General features: G+C 37.2%; 1 protein-coding gene across 2 annotated transcripts in view; it reads right to left on the bottom strand.

The window, feature by feature from the left end:
• Window positions 1-17,606, bottom strand: part of ulk1b (unc-51 like autophagy activating kinase 1) — a 29,268-nt gene extending 11,662 nt beyond the window's left edge. For both annotated transcript variants that reach the window (XM_042508863.1, XM_042508864.1), the window contains exons 1-12: window positions 16,958-17,606; window positions 14,877-14,969; window positions 14,153-14,194; window positions 9,450-9,482; window positions 8,168-8,204; window positions 5,717-5,890; window positions 4,092-4,165; window positions 3,584-3,685; window positions 2,318-2,376; window positions 1,532-1,614; window positions 1,176-1,226; window positions 118-209 (exon numbers count right to left, since the gene is read on the bottom strand). In XM_042508863.1, the coding sequence (XP_042364797.1) occupies window positions 118-209; window positions 1,176-1,226; window positions 1,532-1,614; window positions 2,318-2,376; window positions 3,584-3,685; window positions 4,092-4,165; window positions 5,717-5,890; window positions 8,168-8,204; window positions 9,450-9,482; window positions 14,153-14,194; window positions 14,877-14,969; window positions 16,958-17,047 (930 nt within the window). In that variant the 5' untranslated portion in view covers window positions 17,048-17,606. The remainder of the gene's footprint in view (window positions 1-117; window positions 210-1,175; window positions 1,227-1,531; window positions 1,615-2,317; window positions 2,377-3,583; window positions 3,686-4,091; window positions 4,166-5,716; window positions 5,891-8,167; window positions 8,205-9,449; window positions 9,483-14,152; window positions 14,195-14,876; window positions 14,970-16,957) is intronic.
• Window positions 17,607-24,503: the final 6,897 nt, after the last annotated feature.

Here is a 24,503-nt window from a genome sequence, read left to right as displayed (position 1 = left end):
GTGTAGGAAGGGCAACGCGGTGCTGACTTGGTTGACTGAACATAAAAACACAGCCTCATTACTCAGGTGCAGACAGAGAAACAAAGAGGAAATAATACAGGAATAATAAACACGAACCGGTGGTGAGGCGAGGTGAGAGGTGGAGGAGCTGCTACAAGAGCTGGCTGATGCAGAGCTTGGGAAGCAGGTCATGGACACAGTAGGAGTTGCTGTAACAAAATGCAGCATAGTCGTTAGAAAACTCAAGAATACACACAATGCGGTTTGGTGAGAAACACGGAATGTAAACAGAAACTTGGTGTGTTTACAAGAAAAGCCCAGAGGGCACATTTCATGACATAACTTTTGCTATGTTCACATCACTATGGCTACATTCACATTTACAGAGCTTCATGTGCAATCCTGATTTTTTTCGGCACCTCATGTAAAACGCTGTCACAGCATGAAGGCAAGCTGTCTCTGTCTGAGAGTGGATGGCAATTGGGCTCTGTTGGCTTGTGAGTGGGCAGCCTACCACAGCAGCGATAACGACGACAGCAGCTGCTGTGGTTTCAACTAGGGGAAGACAGATTGTCCCTCTGACTGATCATTGGGGCAGATATTTGGTATTTTGCCAATTATCTGTATCTGCATTTTGTTTTAATGATCGTCGATAAAATCAATTAATTAAAAGTGCAGAGAAAGTACCAGCATGGGAGGAACTTTTACACTGTAAAAACCTCAGGGAGCTATTTTTATTATTTTTTGACGTTATTGTTGATGTTAAACGTTTCAGCTTTGATTAAATTATTTGCGAAAGGCATTTAAACAAAATTTTGTGTTGGAGTTTGTTCCAAATGCTTAATAATTACAGAAAGATTTTTATTTTTAGTGGATATACCATAGATAGATCCAGTCCTATGATGGAATAAAAGCACCATTTGGATGAAAAATTCAGTCTTGACATTTCAATCTTGCATTATTTTGAGGGCTGCATTTTATTTTGAAATAGTTAAGCTAAGTTGTTAAGTTTTGTACTTACTGCTTAGGAGAAAATGTGGTATAGTTTCAGAAAATGTGCAATGTTTTACACTCAAGGTGCGAGACATTATAGGTGCAAGATATTCTTGCACTTGTGTATTACTGACAATTATCCATCCTAGCTTTATTAAGAGGTGTTGTTTATTTGTACTTACTCTTTTTCATGGATGAGCTCGCCTCCAGGAATGGATGACAAAAAAACTCATCTACCAACAACACAAGAAGAAATATAATTAAAGGGAGGCAGTGAACCAAAGCAACATTTCTTAAATCAAGAGACTAAGCAAAAGTAAAAATACATTATATAGTCTTTTTTCTTCATTAACAAAGCATTTCTTCATCAAACAGAAACAGGACATTTACAGCAATTCTTATTACATCCGCTGGCTGTGTAATGTGACAACATAAGATTTATAAAAAAAGCCACATCATCAAGTTATGAGTGTAGGTCTGCATCAACACCATATTGTCAGCGGTTTCATTAATTTTATGGTGCTTGATGCGCACTGACCAAAGTCCATGCGGTCTTTGTGGTTGCGCTGCAGCAGACCGAGCAGCAGGTGCCTCAGATGGCTTGAAGTCTCTCTGGGGATGCTGCAAACAAATAATACCACAATCAGTGCATGTGTGTGCTGCTGTGCAGAAAATAAAACTTATTAAAGGTCAAATAATACATAGTAGAAAAATGATATTACAGAAACAGCAACACTTTTAGCTTCTCTTGGTTTACTCTTTATGTTTATACTGGAACCAAAACATGAGCTATCTATATTCCCTGGAAATAATGTCATCAGTGATAATCTTTTCAAAATATATGATGTCTTTCGCATTTAGTGTGGTTTCACTAGGCAGCTTTGAATGGAAATGTAAAACCTATCCAGACAAGTTACTGTAAAAAACTAGGTTGTTGGGAGTTAAAGTGTTATTTCTAACAATGTTGTAAATCAACTGCTGTTCAACTGTTAAAACAACCCAGCTGGCATGGTGGTAACTATGAGCATCTCTGTGGAAGCTTACTTTTGGTGACTGACCTAAATATCAGATTTTATCAGGACTAAAGCAACACAGACACATTTTAATGAAATATTATGAGGTCTTTCTGAAGATTTAAGGTCACTTTGCATTGGTTAATGTACTCTTAAGATGTATCATAGCAACTTTTGTCATTTCTTATAAACAAAATTTAATAAACAAATGCAAAAGAAAGACAAATTCACTGTGTTTTTCAGTATTTTATCATAACATCTCTTAATCGCATAAAAACTAAACATGCTGTCATCTGACTGAAAATCCTTACTTGGGGCTGAGAGTCTTGTTTTTTTCATAGAACAGCCGGAGGTCCTGGGGACTGCTAGCCTAAAGAAGGTCAGAGAGATAGTTGAAACATGTCAGTGTCTGCAGATGTAAGTGTGTGTGTAAACTGAGCTATACCACCTTTTCATGCTATAGATGCATACATTTTTTATGGCACAGTATGCTGTCGTTGCACAGATTAGAGCATTTTATTAGCATTGTCTGGCTTGAGGTTTAATTACTTGAGTAATGACACTACACCACATGTTTTAGCATGTCTGTCACTGAGGCAAGGAGTGAAGCTACTCTAATAATTTTAGAAATGCTGCTGGACCTGATTAGGTAAGGGCATTTGTTTGAAGTTATGTGTTTCATCTTTTGAAGCATCATTAATGATAGGCGAGGCAAATCGCTGGGTTTTTGGTTTCTTGCTCATCTTTCACATGATTTGTACATAAGAGAGCATCTGTTTGGTAACTTTCAGCAAAGAGACTTAAGTGCAGTTTTTGGGCACCAACAAAAACATGTAAAAGGATCATTCAGCAAGGTTTTGGATTAATGAAGTTCATTTGCTACTATTTTAAATTACTGAATGTGTTTTCCATCACTTTAATCATATTGAAATATTTGCCTCGGTTGCATTATTATGTGAAAACTGACAAGCACACTTATGTGCATATTGTTCACATACTCGAAGATAAAGACATAACCATGGGTAAATTTGATTTTTTTCGCTCCGCTGTTATTCATGGATTACCTACACACAGGCCAAAAACACACACATGCACAAACAGGACCTCTACACATGCATTAAATGGAGTGATGGTGAAACAAGGGGGCACATACAAGTGTCCTGAGCAGTTGAGGGTTCAGTGCCTTGTTCAAGGGCACCTCAGCAGTACTCAGGAGGAAAACTGACACCTCTCCAGCTACCAGTCCACACCCCTTACTGGGTCTGTTTTTGGACTTGAACCGGTGAGCTAATAGACAGAGCTACTGCCTCCCCCTCATGTAAAGGCCAATTAATAATTCAGATCTCTATTATTTTGCTTTTTTAAAAAAACTTTTCTTTCACATCTGCTTATTAAAAGTTAGTGATAACAGCAAATTCTACATTACATAATGGATGATTAATGATTTATGGTGACTTAATTAATTTGGTCTTCGGTCTGTGAGGTTTCAATACCGGCTCATCCCTGAGTGACAGTGTAGGTAACTATGTGTGAAGCAGCTCATATTGCAAAAACATGCATTGCCGTGGTGTGTTTACCTGAAAAGGAGCCTTCCCAGTCAGACACTGAAACACGATGGTTCCTATACTCCACAAGTCAGCCTTTGCATCATAGTTCTGGGACATAATAACCTCAGGAGCCTGAAGAGAAAAACAAGAGTGAGATTGCAACACATTTGGTGGAACTTTTTGTTTAAAAAAAAATGATTGAGACAATTTAGTTAGTATTACTCATCCTGCATTGTTTTAGACAATGTGCTCAGACATCACTGTAAAATTAAAGGAACTTGATCTGAGCTCTGCTGTTTCACATGATCAATGATCACAGAAGCAACTGAACCATGATCAAGTTTCACAGACACATTAAAAGCACCCTTTTTCATTTAATTCAAAAGTAAGAAACTTTCTCTGCTCACAACGGACTGTTAACCTCTGATCTCAGTGAAAGCAATAGAGTCATCACATTTGAATTTGCACATGCAAAACATTTGAGAATGCTGACAAGTATTTTCCATCTTATCTCTAAAAACCCACAGAGAGTGCTTACCATGTACATAGGGGACCCACAGAGTGTTGCCGCCATCATGTTGTTCTGAAGGTACCTGGCAAAGCCAAAGTCCGCTGTGGAGAGAAAATTTGCAGATGGTGAGACTCACAAAGTGATGAAATAAGGGAAAAAAATAGGAAAGCAATTCCCAAAGGAAAACTGCAGATGGTTGCAGAAGAAATCCATAGCACTCTCTAAAATTCATTTTGTCTGCTGCAGGTTCCCAACTGAATGGTCAACACCTATAAAAACTATAAATTATAACACTAACTAAAAAGTGCTTGGAGAGCACAGACCTACGCCAAAGCCAACTGCCTACACTCGCAATGTTACCAAAAGTGAAAAATGATAAGTGTAGCCATCCCGTGATACAGATCCACACCAATATTTAATGATTCCTGCTTGCTCCCCACGGATGCTGAATAAAACATATGCCAATCAAGAAGTACGGTTGAGTTTCCTCTAATGTAGGGCACACAGATAATTACACTAGTCCAAACAATCTGTGTACTCATTAAATAACTCATGTTATTAAATTTTAAAATATCAGCTTAACAAATTATGCCTAATATCCTTGAGCTCAGTCAACAAAACCATTTTTCAGTAATCCCTTTTGTCACTGCGGACGTGCTTGTGTGTCAGTACCTGCACCTATGAAGATACAGTGATTGTATGTGTGTGCGAAGAATCTGTTTGTTAGTGTGACTGAGCAAGTTTTCCCAGAACAGTGAGGATAATAACGTTCTGCAGTGACTGAGAGCCTCAGACTTCACTCCCACAGGGCAATCAATTCTCCTCAGAGGAACAAGAATTAATAGGCTTAAGGATTAGCAGCATTTCCAAACAGCTAAACAACACACACTCACTCTGTGTACTTGGTCATGACACTTTTCATTAGATAACTTGTTGTTAAATAAGCCAAACTCAAAACTAATGAGACACATACGTGCATCATGTATCTGTGAATAGCTTTTCTCTTTCTTGGTATTTTTAAGTGTTTTATCGGAGGAAGAGTAACAAAACTGCAGAGGGAAAATGTAAAATTCTAAATAAAACCTCATCAATTTCCTCTATCCCGTTTAGTCTACAATCAATTACCTTGGGGAAATCATTATTAGGTCCTGTTGCAATAAAACTGTCTGTAAAGAGCTTGATTACAGGGTAGGGATTTCCATGCATTGCCTCATGAGATTCAATTAGTTTTTTTTGCTCCTGTAGAGGGTTCTAGTGCCTTCCTATTAAATCCCAAAGTACAACTACAAGCAGTTTTGTTCTTTTTATTTCTAACTATCTTTGCATATTTGTGGGCCCTTTATTTATTAACAGATACTAGTGAGTTAAAACAAGCACTCCTGAATTAAAAAAAATATTCTGCCCTAAAATGAAGTGATTTTGAATAACTTCGGATTTTTGGATAGTTAATATAATAAAATAAATAATTTGAACCAGTTTGGACTCATTGATGTTTCCAGCACCTTACCAAGATAAGCTTGGTGGAGTGGTGCTTGTCCTTCATTATTGACAAAATGATTAATCAAGAAAATAATGGACTGATTAAGCAATTGAAGATAATGCTTAGTTGCAGCCTTACTGCTATCATGCCATGTGCACACCATCTAACCTACCAATCTTAATGCAGGTGTTGTTGGAGTGTGACTTGCGTCCTGGTGGGTAGGAGAGCAGGATGTTCTGGGGCTTGAGGTCCCTGTGGATTATGCCTTTGCCCTGTAGGACCCTCATGGCTCCTGCAATCTGCTGCAGGAAAACCCGGATAGTGTCCTCACTCAGCGTGCCTTTGGCTGCAGATAAACAAGGTTAATTGACTACAAGTTAACTTAAGTATACAAGGTGTACATAGTGATTTATTGATTAACTTCGGATGTAGGACACATTGTAGACAGATAAGGACTGAATGACCCTCTTCCCTTGTTTTTCTAATCTATGCAAATCATCGTTTTCCTAACAAATCTTGCAGTCACACCATGTTTCACAAAAAAGAACATCTCATTTCACCTCTAACAATATCTGTAACATGTATTCATCTTTGTCTCACATCACCCCACTGCCACCTCCTGTTTCCTGTCTCTTCCTTCCCTCCAATCACCTCCCTCATCTCACGGTGGTGCACTATGGTTCCATGTCAGAGTCCCTCCCTTGTCTTGAATTCCTTTTCTGGCTCCACCTCCCTTCCAACACATTTTTAAAGCCAGGCTCAGGCTTGACTTGGGCCAGGAAAAAAAAAGTCCATTGACCACAGTGGAAAGTGAATCCAAAAACACTTTTTTCAAAAAAAACAGGCAGGCAGAGACTTTTAATAGAACAGGTCCTCTACTTTGACTCTGGCTACTTGGCAGTCAAAGTTAGCAGCAAAAGCTATAAATAGTCTGCAAACGGCTGGAAACTGATGTCTTATTTCCCACCCTGCCCACTCTGACAGACAAAGGCCAATCTCAGATCAGTTGAGTGTACCGGTTATTGAAAGCCCTGCTGAATAGAATTGTAAACTTTACTTAAACAACATGATTGTTGCACAACGCAGTGTTAATTTAGTCAACAAAAATTTTGACCATAGGTATTCATTGATTCTGTTTTATTTCATGACTAAAACTACATAAATCAAAAATATTGACAACAAGTGTAAAGTCAAGACAAATCAGCTGGCTCTGTTCGGGTGGACAGATCACAGCAAATCATTGCTTGTTTTCCTTTTAACCAATCCTATTAGTGATTGGCTTGTCGTGCTCCACTGAATTATTGTTAAATTTAATGGAGCCGAGCTAGCTTGCGGCAAACATCTACTCCTTCTAAGATGATTCATGATTTCTTACGACACATAAACAGACACTAACTAATGTGGCTTACATTTAACATAATTAAGTCTTAATTTTAGCTCCAAAGTCCATCTAAAGTGAATAAATGTGATGTTTCTAAGATAATGCTCATCCATCAAAGCAGCCGACACATTTTTATAACTGCTGATTTATTAAATGTGCATTCTTCTGTGTGAAACATGTCACCAAATTTAGCAAAAGACATCAGTTATATCAGGAATAAAAAGTAGAAATAATACAAAAACCTCTGAGCATTAGTTTTTATACGGTATGAAATAAATAAGGAAAGTCAGTGACAGACTCTCAGCCTGGACAACTAAACACAGTCCAAGGTATAATTACTTCTCATTGGAATTTTTACAGCCAGGAAAAATATACTTCACCAAATATACCGCAGAATCATGAAAATATCTGAGAAAACTAAAACACTGATTAAAATTTGAGTTCCACTGACTGACATCTTGAATAAAACAAAACAAAAATGTGACTTTATTTATAACACAATTTTCGATAAACCACGGAAAGGTACATTTAAAATCCATGTCAATTTTAAACAGACATAGTGTTGATTAAAAACTATATTTGTAAGAGGTGCTGCGCTGTATGTATTTCTCACATACTATATATGTGAAGACAGAAGAATACAGCAAGGAAGTTTCTGTGTGGTTTTTTTACGCTACGTGTCAATGTCTGTTTTTAGCCTCAGGTCCTCTAAAGTTCCTGAAGGTTTTACTGAAGCACAGAATCTGTCTCTGTCTTCAGAGCCCCAGATAAAAGGCAGCTTCCTGCGGTCAGACAGGAAGCCTATATAAACACCGTTATGACCTGAATGGCCACCTTAGGGCGTATATTTTTACTGCAAAGTTCCCCTCTATTTGCACACTTTCAGTCTTCTTGGCAGATCTAACAGAGCTGGAATATATTTTTCGTCTTCTTCTACTCGATGTCTTAACCTGTTCAAAGATCATTACAACGGGACTCCATCATCAAAATGCCTTTATTGGTTTCTTGAAGCATTTTCAATCTAGAAATTAAAGATGATCTTCTGTTGGACATTGTGAGTGTTACGATAAATGATCTCAGCTTTTAGCTAATAGAGAGACGCATCAACAGATTGTTTTTCATAGACGAAGGACTCACTTTCTTGTCATCAGGCAACAAAGATGACATTTCACCATCAGTTCAATTGATTTCTTTCTACTGAGAAGCACCTGGAGCTTTTAGTAGATGAATTGTTGCACTTACAGTGTAAGTAGTCAGCAAGGTCGCCTCCATTGCAGTACTGGGATGAGAAAAAGAGTCAGGAAGAGAGAGGGGGGAAATGAAAGAGAGGAAAATGAAAAGGAATATTATTAGAGACACAGGTAACATAGAGGGCTGATGTGTAACTATAGTGAATGGCATCAGCTGGTCTCTGAGAGGACTGTAAAGCAAAGGAGATCAGAGGGGTGATTTTCTGAAGAGTGACATGTTTACAGATTGATCTCATTCCCAGCATTTACATGAATAAACCCAGGAAAGGGCGAAGTGTGCAATGAAAGGTGAGGCTCTGAAAGACTGCCTCATTTCCAAGTAATTTCCTTTGCTAAGACCGAGAGATAAGCATGAAACAATGGCAACTATAATGAATAGAACGAGTCGGAGAAATGTATCCGGCGTCCCTTTCAAGCTACTTTACACCTGTGCTCTGCTTCTGTAACAGTTTAACCAGCAAGTATAATTTTCATTTTTTATTGGATTGCTCATATCATACAGCCTTTAGAGTAGGGATGCATGATATTGGATTTTTTTCCAATATCTGATATGCGAAACAACTCATAAACCAATAATGATATATATCCATTTTTTTTTTATCTCCACCTAATTTTAGTGGTCATCATGTCTCCTCTGTAGTGGAATTAACATCATATTATATACTCGTATTGTGATGGAGGCAAAAAAATACAATACAATACTTACTAGCATATTTAATATTCATTTACTGTGCAAAATAAGAAAAACACTTCAACTTAGGGTTAGGGTCCTTTTTTTTTACATGTTCACGTACAAACATACAAACAAACAAACAAATAACAACAACAACAACAAAGTCGTCAGAAATAAGCATGTTGGTCAATTCCAAAATCTCATTTTCAAGCAAATATCTGCCAATACATATGACATGCCAATACTATCATGCATAATAATGCAAATGAAATGCAAAATAAATAAACTGATAAATAAATGGAATATTAAATGGGAAATTAAATAAATATGGTCATTTTGCGCATTTTCATTTATTTATTGACACACTTATTTATTTTTGATTTTGTCAGTTTCAGTCCTCCATACTACACTGGGAAATTGTATCAAACCACAGCAAAGAAAAAAAGAACTAGCAGCATTTGGATTTTGACTGGCGGCCATTTACCCCCCCTTGAAGCCTGAGGACAGAGCTAATTATAGCCCAGGCCCTGTCAGAGCTGCCTGCAAAGACTGAGACAATACAGTGCTGAGCAAACAAAGCCAAACATCACAGAGAGCTTACCTCCATTACCAGGTACACTGAGCTGGCAGTTTCCTAAAGAGAGAAGAGATAAGAGTGTGGGTAAACAAACACATGTCAGTGACAGACAATGGAAGTAACAGGTGGCACAGCGCTCATTCATCATGTCCAGACAAACCAGGCTGGTGATCGGAGAAATGTGCAACCACCTTGAGGTTTGTAGGTAAAAAATAAATAAATGATAGTAAATAAATGATAGTTTGACTTTTGAGAAAGAAAGACGCAAGTTGTAGTTTAAGGGAGAAAAAGAAAAAAAGCATTACACACACTCTAAAATCTGACAAGTTGGTCTTACTTCAAATAATCCTAGAAACTGACAGCCTGAAAAAAGGAAAGTAAATACAACTATTCATTTTAAGTTATGTTTACTTTGTATCTAATTGTCGCATTTACTGAAAATGCAGCTGTATTTACTTAAACATAAAAATGACAAGTTAAACAACCTTGTTTTTTCCAAGTGTTAGCAATGTCAGTAAACCAAGTTAGTCTGACTTGATCATTACAACGAGGATTTTTCCCAAAATGAAGTTGGAGATTTGCAAGTTCTGTTTTGTTAACGTGTTTAAGGAAATACATGATTGACTAGTTTGCAACCAGCAGATTACAGACATAAATCACAGTAAACTTGGTTTACTGAAGTTGTAAATATATATACATATATCGCCTTAGATTCTAAAGTAAAATGAACTTTTCATATTTTACAGTGCAGAAGTCTACATAAATAATGTGGTAAAATGATCTATCCAACTATCGCGCTCTCTATCTAACAATCTACTCTGCTGTATTAACACTGAGCCAAAAACAATTAGTGAATCAGAGGGCTGGCTCTGCTGTCGGCAGCATTATGAAACAATAGCTAAATCACCAGCAAGTGAGAGACAGTGATAAGCAGCCAACTGTCCGAAACTTTTAACTCCTAACCTCCCACAGCAACACCAACAAACAAACAGCTATTAATTTACTACCAACTTGGATCATTTCAGATTTTGCACATTTGTGTGATTCAAAGCTCCTGTGACTCTTCCAACATCTGTTATCGCCTTCCTTCAACTATCCTCTGTCTGTCAGACAACCTGTCTGAGGCAGGTTGTGAAAAACAAAACACAGTGCTGCCCGCCTGGCTGCTTAAAAAACCCTCTTATCACATGGCAACAGATGACTGCGCTCTTTCCCTCTGACCTCATTTCAGTATCTTGTTGAATCCACCAGTCAGAGGCCAGACTGTTTTATGTAGTTCAGCTGAGTCAGGACTTTTGAAAATGGTTGTCTTTGGCTTTATTGAAGCTGGATGGCAACAAACCAGCCAGCCAGTCAGTTTCAGTTCAGAGGGACAAGTATCTGGTTTCCACCGGCTGTCTCTAGAACAGAAGTGTGGCACCAAACTTCTGTTAGATAAAAAGTTTGCCATTGCGTTAGTAATTTATCTTCATCTCATGCTATGACTTCCTATAAAAGACAGAGAAGACTAACTCACTTTTGTCATGGCAACTATTTCCTGTTTTGCAAGGTGGAGTGTCCTCAGTGAAGACAGCACAGGCACCCTCTGTTTCTAAATGAGTCAAAATGTGTATCTAAACAAAACCTAACATTTGGACGGCACAGGCACAATCATTTAATTTGCCATTTATTTTCTTAATTAATCATTTGGATCGTTCAATGTTAAATGTATCTAATAATTTACGATAATATGACAAAATCAACCAACCCTCACATTTGTAAAGCTAAAACATCAGAATGTTTGGTATTTTTGCTTGAAAAACACTTCAATCATTAATCGATTGCTCTCTCTGGTCAATCAGTTTGCTATTTGCTCTTGCTCAAAACATTTGAAGAAATAGGAACTAAAATATTTTGGCGTTGTGACTGTCACGCATGTGTAACTCTAGGATAATCTAGAAGAATATGATTATTCAACTCTCAAACAACTTTTTTAGTCTCTTTGAGAAACGCAGAGTAAATGCATTTCTCTGGTGTCCTGTGTTTGGTTTGGTTTCAGATTTCTTCTGACCTAATTTGCTAGCAGGATGGTAGGATCCCCTGCTCAAAACATCTACACTGTCTGCTGTGCAACAACAAACCTGTAATCTTAGAGCCCTGCTCAGACTATCCTCGATGCACAGAGAGAGGTGCAACTGTGAGTCAGTGTAAAGATAAGAGAAATGAATATTTTTGAGTTCTGCATGAGCAGAGGCATTATAGTCATCTGCAAGCACCTTTCTTAGAGCTACTGATGTTGACCTCTTGCACAAATCCCTATTTGCCATCAGTGTAACAAAGTCACTATGCTGGGGAGCACCTTGCACTGCTCAGTTCATGAATACTTGCATCATTTGTCAGGACTGTTTTGTAATATATTTTTGCATGATGACTAAGGCCTCTGACAAAATAAAGGTATGGGTAGAGGATGAAAGGTCAACTGAAATCAATAAAACAAATCTGGGATAAAAAAGGGTTAACTAGCTCAGCAATCTATCCAAACTAAGAGCACTGTGAGAGCAGAAAATGTCAGCAATGACAGTAATGCAACAGGATGTATGTCAGCATTCGTGCAACACACATTATTGTGCAATGGTGTAGTTTTGTCAGATGTAACAAAGAGAATCATCTGGGGCCAGATGTATGAACGATGCAAAACATGAAAAATGTATGGTGACAGCGTGTGCACTTCACGCAATCTTCAGACCAGGCGTATGCATGGTTACAGCTGAGACAGCTGCAGGTGGCATGATAAGGAAGGCACTGGATAGGAGTTTAGAGATTGGCAATGTTGTGTTTAGGTTGTTTGCCAATTTCACAAGTTGTGTTAATATTTTTGCAGTAAAATGTTAATCAAAAGGCACATTTAAAAGTCATTTTAAATAATTTATGAGGAAATAATTTTTAATCATTTTTTTATATACTTTGGAGACATCATCTCCCTGTTAATGATCACGTAATTTTGTTGTTGTGGAGCATTTTGTAAATTTGCTTCAACATAAACACAGATCATCCTGATGATATTTAATAGTTATGATGGTAGGGGAGACCTCTAGCTCACTTGGTAGGGTGTGCATGCCTGTGAGACCTCTGCAGCGGCTCGGGTTCAATCCCCACATTAGGCCCTTTGCTACATGCCCACCCCTTTCTTGCCTATCTAGCTCTCCTATCAATGAAATAAAAATGAAAAATAAAAAAAAAACTCATGATGAATATGTGGTTCGGATGCTATAATACCCATAGTCAAGCATAATGACAGCTGCTCTGTCACCATTGGAGAACCTGGCCGATTGATGCCGTCAGTGCAACTTCTCTTTCTTTATCATATTTCTCATTATCAAGTCAAATGAGTGGAGCAGCACAAGTATCAACAAACAGTGTTTAACCTTGTTTTTACATTAATTTATGGCTACCTGTGGGAGTGGCAATGAGGCTCCTGCGTGTTTGCCCAGCTCCAACATGATTGAGGTTCATAAAACACAATCAGGCATACGTGCATCTTTATAAATCTGACTGAAATAACGCATATTGCTGTCTTTGTGTGTGCTAGTGTGGTCAAAGTATTTGATTTATTGATACAGATTATTTGGAAGGCTTTTGATAGTATTTTATTGAAGTACAGATACACAGGTACCAGCTGCACATTCTCTCTTGTTGTTAATGTTTTACTACAGTCAGTTTACTACATTCAGTTGGTTACTAACCAAGAAAAGAAAAGTCATTGTTGTATTGTTATAGCCTTGTTTTTTAATTTAAGCTTTAACTTCTGTAAATTTTGTGCCCTCAGTGTCAATTTCTTGCATGATATTGAAAATCATATTGAATAAGTATTGCATCAAAGTAAGAAATTGCACTATATTGACAACACTAGTGCGTACATGCATTTTTGGTCATGCATCTACAAATAGTTTTATGCATCTGGCCCGTGGTGAGGCAAGATGTGCATTTGTGTGGGGCACGGGGGCATGCTAACTTAATTATCTGACAGGTGTTGTCACAGTGAGCTTTAGACTGGTTACTAGGCTACAGGGAAGAACACCGCTGTGACTGTAGATTTTTATTCATCATCTTAAAATGAACAATTTAGTGTTGCAGAGATCTAAGAGGGTTAATACTGGTATTTATATCTGCATCTGTACACCTGCACAGGTTGCATGGGAGCATAACACCTAGTTTACACCTGCAGCACCAGGCTCGTGTCTGGAAAAGGTGTCAACATGCTCTGATGAGTAGAAATATTTGAGGCAAGTAAAATGTTAAGACATTACACTTCCCAGAAAGCAAAGAGACCAGAGGGAAAAGCCCATGTAACTGCAGACAGAATGTAAACACGAGAGATGACGGAGCACAAGAGAACACAAAAGCAGAAGTATTTACTGAAACTTTATGAGGATTTGCTGTACATGGAAGCTCAGAGGAAAACATGCCTGAACAAGATAAAACAAACCATTTCTTAGAACAAACACATGTTGCAAAGCATCAATTAACAAGAAGGGGAAACAAAAACTGTTCAAGCTGCACGAGACAGAAGTTGGTGATGTGAAAGAGACACATCCAACAACCCATCTTCTCCATTTCATGAGACTGAAGGAGAAACTGGGACAATAAATGGTGTGATAATGATGTATGTACACAGTGGCCTTGACACTGTGCAATCAGCCTGATCCTAACATGATCTACATGTCATGTGTGAGTGCTGAATTACATACCTGAAAGTCCAGTAATGCAACTATGTTCTCATGTTTCAGCTCCTGCAGAAATGATAGTGAAAAATCAATATTTGGATGGAGTATGCTTTTTTTTTTTTACATATTGAATTTTCAAAAGATTTTCAACTTGACTTGTGCAGCCCACTTAGGGCTTTCTGTATTGTGCAGGAAAATTTAACAACATTCATTTTCACTATGACATCTCCATGTTCAACAAGATGATCATGTTGAGATAAGAAGATCATATTTCACTTTGCACCTTTCCCACTCTCGATACTAAAATATTCAATATTGCAAAATGTTGCATTACCACACCACTAGCCATGTGATCTAATAAATACTTTATAAAATTGTACAATATATCAAGCTGACATGTTTGATAGGATAAACAAAGGTTCTGGTGAGGACAGAATGGGTAGTTTTTGCTCTGGTCATTTATGATCTCGAGCAAACAAATGTTTGTTTATACACTTAACTACCAGGGCTGTAAAATAACTTTTTTGGCCACTGTGGCAGGTGGATTCTGAAATCTATCAGCCACTCAAAAGATTACCGTTGTTTGTTTGGCTGGTGCAAATCTAGCTGCCACTTGCATCATTTTACCAGAAGTACTAATGTTTAATAATGTTTGAATACTACATGTTTGTTGCTTAAAATAAGTATATATAGTAATCTAATGACTGGACAACAATGAAAAGAATACTTTTAAGAGCTTCTGTCTTACCTTGAGTATTTTGATCTCTTTCCCCAGCAGTGTCTGGGATTTGGCAAGGTTCTTCTTGTTTATGCATTTTACTGCCACCTCCCAGTCATGTTTCTAGAAGGAAATAATAAATGCAAATCAATATGGGGTGGATAAAACAAATGTTATATGTTACACTGTGCCAACGAAAGGTATGTGTTGATTTATTGTCTGTACACTACATTACAGGTGTCAGTATGAATCAGTTCCTAGAGCAAATTAGTTTCATTTTTAACATGTCTCTGCACAGTTTATTTGTAAAAAAAAAAAATCGCAGATTCTAGCGTGTCACACTAACACTGGGTTATATGCTCCTCTTCTTCATGCTGTTAGTTAGACGGGTTTTCTAATTGAATTTGGTACTGATTACTTATCACCCGCTGAGACTGTAATCAGACAGCAGGTCTGGTTACTTTTGTAGAGCATTCAGTGGCTCCTAAAGTATTCCTGTCCCACAATGCAATGCAATTTCCTTGTTGGTGCATTATGTGCCCTTACAACGAATTTGAATGTATTGTATTATGTATGCATTGAAAAATATGTTATTAGATGCCATTATCTTCTGTTATCAAGCAACAAAGACGTTACAGGCCTACATTAGCTATATCATTTATCTCAGCAGCAGACTTGATACATTATACTACCAGTGTGTAATCAAATTACTAAAAAGCCATTATGCTTTATACTCTCATTCATGTTTTGACATGTTCATTAATGGTTAATGAAGAGTGGGTGGTGCAAACCGGGGGAGAAACTTCAAATATTTTTTAAGCACTGAGGGAGAATTATGTGTTTTTATTTGGCTAAGGGGAGGGACATTCAACTTAAATAGTTGTGCATGTATTTATTTTAAATATCTTCAAAACCCCAAAACCTGCAAGTAGATTTGAAAGGCATGTTTCATTTAGAATTTGCCAAAACCACACCATTTATCTTTGCCACAAACTGTAAAAACTGAAATTATTGTTGAATTTTCAAAAGATTTTAATTTACTAACTCACTAACAAATGTCTCAAACTCCTGTGTTATTTGCTTGTTGTATTGGCTCAAGAACTGACATTTGGTTTAAATATGAAAAATATGATTATTCATGGTGGATGGAGGATGATGCATTTCACCCGAGGCAGTCACTCAGGGAGGCTCAAGGAAAAATATTTATAACTTTGAGGATGGTCAGAATAAGCCACCCCCTGCCACTGATAAATAACACTCTCTCTCACTGATTTATTATTTGTCTCAGCAGCAGATGTGATACATTATACTACAAATGTGAAATCAAATTACTCCAAAGTCATTATGTTTTATTCTCTTTCATTCCAGATGCAGGACATGTTATAACATGTCTCAGCATGGAGCCTTGTTAGGGACTGTTCTTTAATTGTAAGAGGGCAGGGGGCGGTGCAAACCAGGGTATGCACTATTTCTTTTAGTACTGGGGAAGGAGTTTTTTTTTTTTTTTTTCATTTGCCTACTATGTAATGTTTTGTGGTTATTTTAAATAATAAAAAAAGCCAAAAACCTGTGAGTTTGAAAGGCATATTTTCTTCAAAAATCACTAAAATCACAACATTTATGACAGCCAGACACTGGTTATGGTTATTTCTGAAGGGAGGAGACTCAAAAAAAATGTTTGGGGAAACAGGAAGGCATGATAATAAAAACAAAAACAGTCGCACCCCAGCTACCCCCCTACTTTGATATGTACAGTCCCTGACGGAAACAACACTGCTCTACATTTAAATACGCCAACATTATGGACGTCAGCACCAGCCGAAAAATAAAGATGCTCAAAAAATGACTTTCCTTTCATATGGAAGAGGTTTCGTGTGCATTTAAAACAAACATTACAGCATTTTTTCCGTTAACTGGTTCTTATTTTAAGGAACATCCTGTTCGTGCACCCAGGCCTCTTAAGGCCGTACAATGAAAACAAATACACCAGATGGCATATAAAATGCGATTCACGCCCAACAACAAAAGCATTTAACTCACCTTTCTATTCGCCTTTTTTGCAATAATTATATTTTTTAAGTAACTAAATAGTAGACAAGGAAAATACTTACCTCTCGGTGTCTGCCTTTGAAGACGACAGCAAATGCGCCATGTCCTATCAGGTCCTTCCGACTGAACTCAAATTTCCCCACCGTCTCCATATCGTGCCAAAGTCTGCTGTTCTACTACAAATGACCAGGAGGCCTCAGGTCACTCTTCTTGGTAGCTCCTTTCTCCTCTGTCAAACAGGGGCAGCAGCAGCAGGGATGTTCACCCCCTCTTTCACTTGCCATGAGCTGCCTTCCTGACAACAAACTGTCCTCTCCTCTCATGTTCGCACGCACACGTCCTGGAGTTTAACTCCTAACAAAGCTGTATGGTGGTTTCCATCGTTGACAGCGCGGCCAACACGAAGTTAGCTAACTTAACAAACGAGGTATCGAGGACGAGTCTTGTTGTGTTGTTGCAGCTGTCTCTGACGTGCCACCTTAAAAAGAAGGGACTCGCTGCGTTTTGTTTATATACAGGAGATCCTCACTTCTGTCGTCTGAAGCGCACACACGGCTAAGCGAGCGCTGGTTATCAAGTTAAAACGAGCTAATAATGTCTAATAACCAGAAAAGACTGTGAATATTATTCCTAATCTCTTGCAATTCGCAGTTGACTCGCTGAAAGTCGTAGCATCGATGGTCCCGTGCAGTCTATGGTCCCAACAAAGCAGACGGCGTCAAGCTGCTGCATCAGTGCGCATGCGCAGAGAAACTACAGCTTGACGTTTGACGTCACTCACCAGGGTCCTCTGTCACAGTGCTTAAAAAATATATATATTTATATATATATATAAATAAATATATAGATATATATAATTCACATACTAAGCATTTTTTTTATCTTTTAATGTCCATCTTAAATACTACCTAGCTATGATATTACCATTTCCCACAAAGCACTCACTAAGTACACATTTTAAATCCCACCTTGCGGTTAACAGTCTAAGGAAAAGAGTACAAAAAATGTACATGTACAACAAAACAGTAGTAATAATAAATAAACATGAACCAAATTTAACAAACAAAATCAAAACAGAAAGAGAAACAAAAAAATAATAATTGGGGATTTTTATGGCATTGGTTTAAGTGTAGCAGATTTGTCAGCGAATCGTCATGCTGCAAACTCTAATTGAATTGTTTACAAAGTCTGGCTCCACTGCAGCAGAAAATAAAGTGTTTTGACATCTGTTTTGACTTGGTCAAACTAGTTTAGTTTAGACTTTAAAATGAAAAAAACACTGTCTCTTAATATTAAACATGTGGGATAATACATCATGAGACAATATAAATGCATGTGTGCCTGTATGTGTGTAATTTAACGTAGGCCAAAGAGGGGGAAAAATGAAGAAAAATGTCAAGATGAAAAATCCATAACAGTGCAGTAGCCTTATCGATAATAGTAAGTGAGACAACAAAACGGTGTCCTCAGAATTGGATGACAATTTTATAATATATTTGTGATTATATGAAAAAATGGGAATTTTTGTGCCTCTCAGACAGTGTTGACATTTTGCTTTGTAGGATTAAGAAAAAAAAAACAATGACTGTCCAGCTTACTTATAATGCAAGTCCATGGAGTTGGTTGGCAGTCTGAAAAGCATTTAATGCACTCTGATTTAAGTTAAAAAAAAATCCTTTAGTAACTCATATTTAACTGACTTAAAAATATAAAGTTTTCATCAGGGTAGTCTTTATACCTCATGGAGCCTTTTTAATCAATGCATTTTGACTTATCTTTTAGCACCTTCCTTTTTAGTCCAACACCACCAACACTAAGTGTCTTGACCTAGTGCAGCACTCCCTCTTGTCTCTGCTTTCTAGGAATACTTGAAACGAGGCAATTGAAAGAAAAAGTTTCAAGAAATGGTGTGAGGTATGTAGAATTTGTCCCTTAATTTTAATAAAATCAACCACTTCTTTTATTATAGGAGGGCATAACAGCATATTCCCTTGATTCAAGTTTTAACTGGTGATCCCACAATTTATTTTTTATTGAACTCACCACTAGGTGGAGAGATGAACTATAATCATCATCATCATAATCACCATCATAATCATCATGATTATCATCATTGTCATCACTGCGAGCTGTGGAAAAGTAGTTTCCAACATGAAGTGGAAATCAGCTTGACTTGGTCTGTATGGAAGAGTGTCAGAATACAAAAGAGGAGAGGGGAAAAGAGAGACAACAGTGATACCTAAAGAAGCTTTCATGAGAGGACAGTAACGCAACATTTAGATTATGTGTGAAATATATCCAGTTTGTGTCCAGCATTATGTAAGCTCCATAATGACCATTTAATCAACGTTTAATTCCTCTAAGTAGGCAACTTTCCAAGGACTCTTTTTAAGGCTGGATGACACTCTGGGTGAACACTGAATGATGACAGTGAAATAGGGGCCCTTAAAAGCGAGGCAGGGGAGAAGAAGACAGCTCATGTGGGAGAGACCTCCAGGCGCATATGGAGAATGGGGACTGTCAAAATAGCCAGAATAATGGAAGCACTGTAATCAGTTAAAAACAATTCAACTGCAATCATGGAAAAACTCACAAAAGAGAGACTTAATCATAAACCAGCAAAAAAAAAAAGAGGAAAAAGTGCCATTTCTGGCCTGTTAGGCACTAAATTATGTTCCAAGAACACACACACAGAAAATTGAAACAGTTGATCGCTACTCTAAATGCCCTTTTTGATTGGGATACTATTGTTTGTAATTTTTTCTGTCCATTCCAATGGAAGGAAAAAAAATATGAAAAAACACCTAATTGTAAAAATGACAATAAAAGGTCTTATTAGACTTTTTAAACAAAACAAGTTAATGTTTGTCATTAATAGTTAAGTCATATAAAGGAATAAAGTGATGTTTTAAAAAACATTGCATGTTTATTTTGTATTGTATTTGTCATCAAGACTTAAAATGTATTCAGTTTCTTGAGTATGTCCTGAAAACAGTATGTTGAAAACCTCCTAAGATGAATATTCTGTGAACATATTCAACAGAATGCATTAAGCTGGTTGTATCATTAGAAAACTAAATCACAACAGCATCCCTATTTAAACAGGATTTCCCCTATTCAGTTTCTGGTATCACTCAGATCCACTGTCCATTCACTGGGTGTTTTTTTTTTTTGTTTGTTTGTTTGTTTGTTTTTTAAAGATCCCGAGTGAAAGTTATACATATTTTATATGATATTTTGGAATGTATCAGTAACATAGCATCTCATGTTTACTTCAAACAGTGTTTAAACACAAATTATGCACTTCAACAATATGATTTATAGATTGAAATGTACCTTAAGCTCGCTCGTTGCCTCATGGTCGGCCATGCTTGTTTATATAGGGGGGACGTGACTCTGCTGCAGTCCACTTTAGATGATGTGGAACACTATGATTTAATTAAAGACATCCCATCAAGCCTGTGCATATGGGTGGAGTCAGATGACGATAATCATATAATATATATAATATCTAATAATAATCTAGACATCCTAGAAAGATAATGCCCATTGACTGATATAGAATCTGTACAGGTCAAGACATCTGCCTGTACTTTATTTACTTTATTCCTATCTCTTACTTTCCCTTTGTATTCTTCATAGACAAAATAACCTACTTTACATTTATTTCCCTATTTGGCCCAGTAGCATTAGCATTTCCTCATTCAGGATGTCAGCCATATGTTGGTTTTGAAAAATTATATCAGTATTGCAGAGACTGGATAATAATTCATAATAACCATAAATTCCATGCCTACAACATCATTGTATGTAACAGCAAAAAAAAAAAAATGCGTCCTCCAATTCTTCTACAAAGTCAGAACACTCCATCACTTTAAGTTTTTCTCAAAGAGGCTGAATCTATAGTATTTTTGCTTACATTTGGTTGAATAAGTTGATACATTTCTGACAAAAACAACTGATTTAATTATCATATCTTGTCCTTCAGAGGAAAGCTTTTCCATTGTTAGGTGAACATGATAAATGTGCTCATAATTTACGTTACAACCACAGCATAAAGACTGAACTCCAGCATGAGTTTCATAGTCACTTATAGAGGTCAACTGAAGAATGTATGGCAGCGACTATGAAGGTTTTGCTGTGCATAACATGTTCTTGTATCAAAACAGACATTTTATACATTTCGGTCTTGATGGCCTTTAAAAATTACAATTAAACATACTCATCCAAGACAGCTCATCTGTGAAGGAGGTAATAGATAAGCATTTGAAAGTATTTCTGTATTAAGCACCAGAGGAGGGCAGTAGAGAACTGTAAAACAGTGCATTTCTATTGCATAGTACTCACCATTTTTAAACACTCATGGGAGAATACCAAGGAAACTAGCAATTAAGTAATTATGTCCTTTTACTATTTATTTCATTTCAGTCTTTGGATATAGATTTTTCTCAAGCACTGAATAATCTATGACATTATTCACTCAAGAAATGTCATGTAACCAGTGACAATATCATAAAATCTAGTGTAGCTGAATATATTGTCTTGAGTTTTTTTTGTTTTGTTTTTTAAACAAAACATGTATTTCGAGAGCTTGAATCGTAGTGGAAACGCTCTCACCACATTGTCAGATATCTATTATTTGAAAGAAAATGGCCTTTTGAAATGGGATATTTTGACACACCGTGGGAGGACCAGTAAGATCACCTTGACACATCCCACTCAGCCCACTCTCACTTGAGATCTGATATCAAAATGTATCGTGGCTTAGCTGATATCAAGCGAGATGACAGCCAGTTATTGTATAATACTAGTGCAGTATTGTCCAGCAATACTGGTGCATGCTATCATGAATTAGTCATAGTGGTTTTCCAGTGCCAAGAATTCAACTGCATTCACAGAACTGTGCAGGTCTGCATAATGATGCACTGCTGACACCAGACAGCGAGGGTGATGCTGTGATGTATTCATGTAGCTATATAAAAAAATGTGAACTGCATTTTTACTCAACAGTACTCTTCAGTGTGCTACACTGTGTCAGGAAGTTTGACTAAACAGGACAGTTGGTGTATTGTGCTGTAAGCAGCCCACTAGCCACCATCACAGGTGTCCACTCTACAGGGGTTTGCTCTGGTTTTTAAATTTTTGCTTCACTCTGTGGTTCACTCAGAATGATTGATTGGTTCTTCTTGCCCCGCATTAGGTGTCTGCTGGCGACAGTTGGTGGAGAGGCCTTCAGGTAGTCACTCTTGTTAAAAAAAGAGACTCCATAGCCTGCAGTGTCCCAAAATACTTGCACACTGCATACATTTGCAATTAAAGTTGTTTGTTAACTTGAATATCACAATACACACTATATAACATAAACCACCATTTCTGTGTCCAACATGAGACATTCACACACACACACACACACACACACACACACACACACACACACACACACACACATCTGCATGTAATATTCACACACAAACACAAAGGTATCACAACTCATCACGTCCACTGAAGGGCATAATGACCTGTTTTATCAGGACACACTGTGTAATGCATTTCAGCCATGTTTAACCATACTAATGATCACTCAAGGACAGCTACACATATAAGCTTGCTCATGCATACAAAGCAATTTTATAATGTTTATTAGACTTTTTAGTTATATTTTTTATATTATATTTTTCCCATAAAAAAGCTTAACCAGAATTCTTTTACTCGTTATTCTACCTACAATTATTCATCTCAAATGCATCATATTTTGCTGTTTATCAATACGTTTCACATCTGAAATAAAATGAATACAGGGTCCACTGTTTGTGTGTGTTTGTTTGTTTGTTTTCTTGCTTTGTGGGGACATTATCACAATGAGAAATTATGGGTACTTATCTCCCTTCTGGAGAAAAATTATGGTCTCTACAAGCTGAGGTCAACACTTAAAGCTAAATTTGTTTTCTAGTTTAGAACGGGATATGGTCAGTGTTTCAGTGAGGCAAGGGGTATGGTACAGTAGGGATAAGCCTTTAACATAAAGAGCAACAGTAAGCAGAGTTCCTCACATTTTAGAAAAACAGTGAATGAATGTTAATTTTGGTAGTTTTGTGAAGATTACTTTTTCCAGCTCATCTTTTCATGCAGCTTAATTTCAGTCCGTCGGCTCAAGTTATGGGGACAAGTTATGGTATCCACAAGCTGAGGTCTGCAGTTGTTACAATTTCTTTTCTGGTTTAGAATAGGATATAGTGAGTGTTTCAGTGAGGCAAGAGTACGGTACAGTACGGATAAGCCTTTCACAAAAAGAGTGACAGTCAGCACAATTCCCCACAATTGAGAAAAAAATATGAGCAAATAAATGTGAATGGTTGCATTTTTTACTCTTGACATCTTGTCTGATTAAACTTTTTCCTTTAACATTTACCATCTACTTTTTTTTTTTTAAGCTTAAAAATATCCCCAAAAAGGGATAAAAAAAAAACACGGGTCCCTGTGTGTGTGTGTGTGTGTGTGTGTGTGTGTGTGTGTGTGTGTGTGTGTTTATCTGCAGTCTTTGTGGGGACATTATCTCAACAAATACGTTTTGGGGACTTATCTCGCCTCTGGTGAGAAAACATGGTTCCCACAAACCCAACAGTTTAGGGTTAAAATGTGTTTAAGTTTCAAACTATGGTAAATGTTTCAATAAGGCGAGGATATAATTGTGAAAAACAATGGATGAATAATTATCAAAGTGTGTATGTGTTTAGTTGCATTATTGAAAAGACCACTTTTTCATGTCTTTTCATGCAGCTTTTATTTTAAGCCAGCTGATCAAGCTTACTATTACCATCTACTATTTTTAGCCTAAATATCTCCCAAATTCATCTCTAAATCAGGTATCCTTTCTGATATGTCAAAATGCCGTCATATGAGAATGATTGTCTCCTTTCTTTTGCTGGCAAACCAGTTAAAAGATTCACATATAATGAATATGCAAGATGTTCTTTTTATACTTTTCTTTATAGCCATGTTTTTTTATTGTAAACCACTTTGAGCTGCATGCCTTGTGTATTTGAAATCACTTTCACTATGAATAACTTTACCTCCATGACCGAAGGCTAGAGGGCAGCTGCCTCCTCCAAGGATGCTTCTTTCCACTTAACTAAAATCAAGCATTGTGGCACTGTGCCCTGCTCATCTGTCCGGCCTACCATCAAGCCTTATACTACCCGCTTGGTGAAAAAAAGCAGCACAGCTGAACAGTGGCCAACTTTTTCATGTAGATGGATAGCTACAAATCTTGCCATGAAGGTCATTGCTTTTTCAAACTCATCTCCACGCTGAAATGAACTTTTAAGACTTGATCAGCATAATAGTTTTGTCTGCATACTGCATTGCAATGCTCAAGCGTCTGATCCCCACCAATAGGTCACGCCAGATAATTAAACTGAGAAGCTGAGGGAAATTCAATACACTCTATTACAACTGAGGGAGCCTGGACTCGGGGGAGACTTTGGTATTCATAGACTGGATATAAAGCTTTTCAAAGTATCAAGTAGCTCTAACTCCCACTGGAAATGCAAGTTGTTAAAGGGACAGATGAACTCATAATCAAAAATACAAATTTTCCTCTTACCAGTG

Source organism: Plectropomus leopardus, chromosome 20, assembly GCF_008729295.1.
Source record: "Plectropomus leopardus isolate mb chromosome 20, YSFRI_Pleo_2.0, whole genome shotgun sequence".
Taxonomy (NCBI): domain Eukaryota; kingdom Metazoa; phylum Chordata; class Actinopteri; order Perciformes; family Serranidae; genus Plectropomus; species Plectropomus leopardus.
This window is presented reverse-complemented; position numbering and strand designations above follow the sequence as displayed.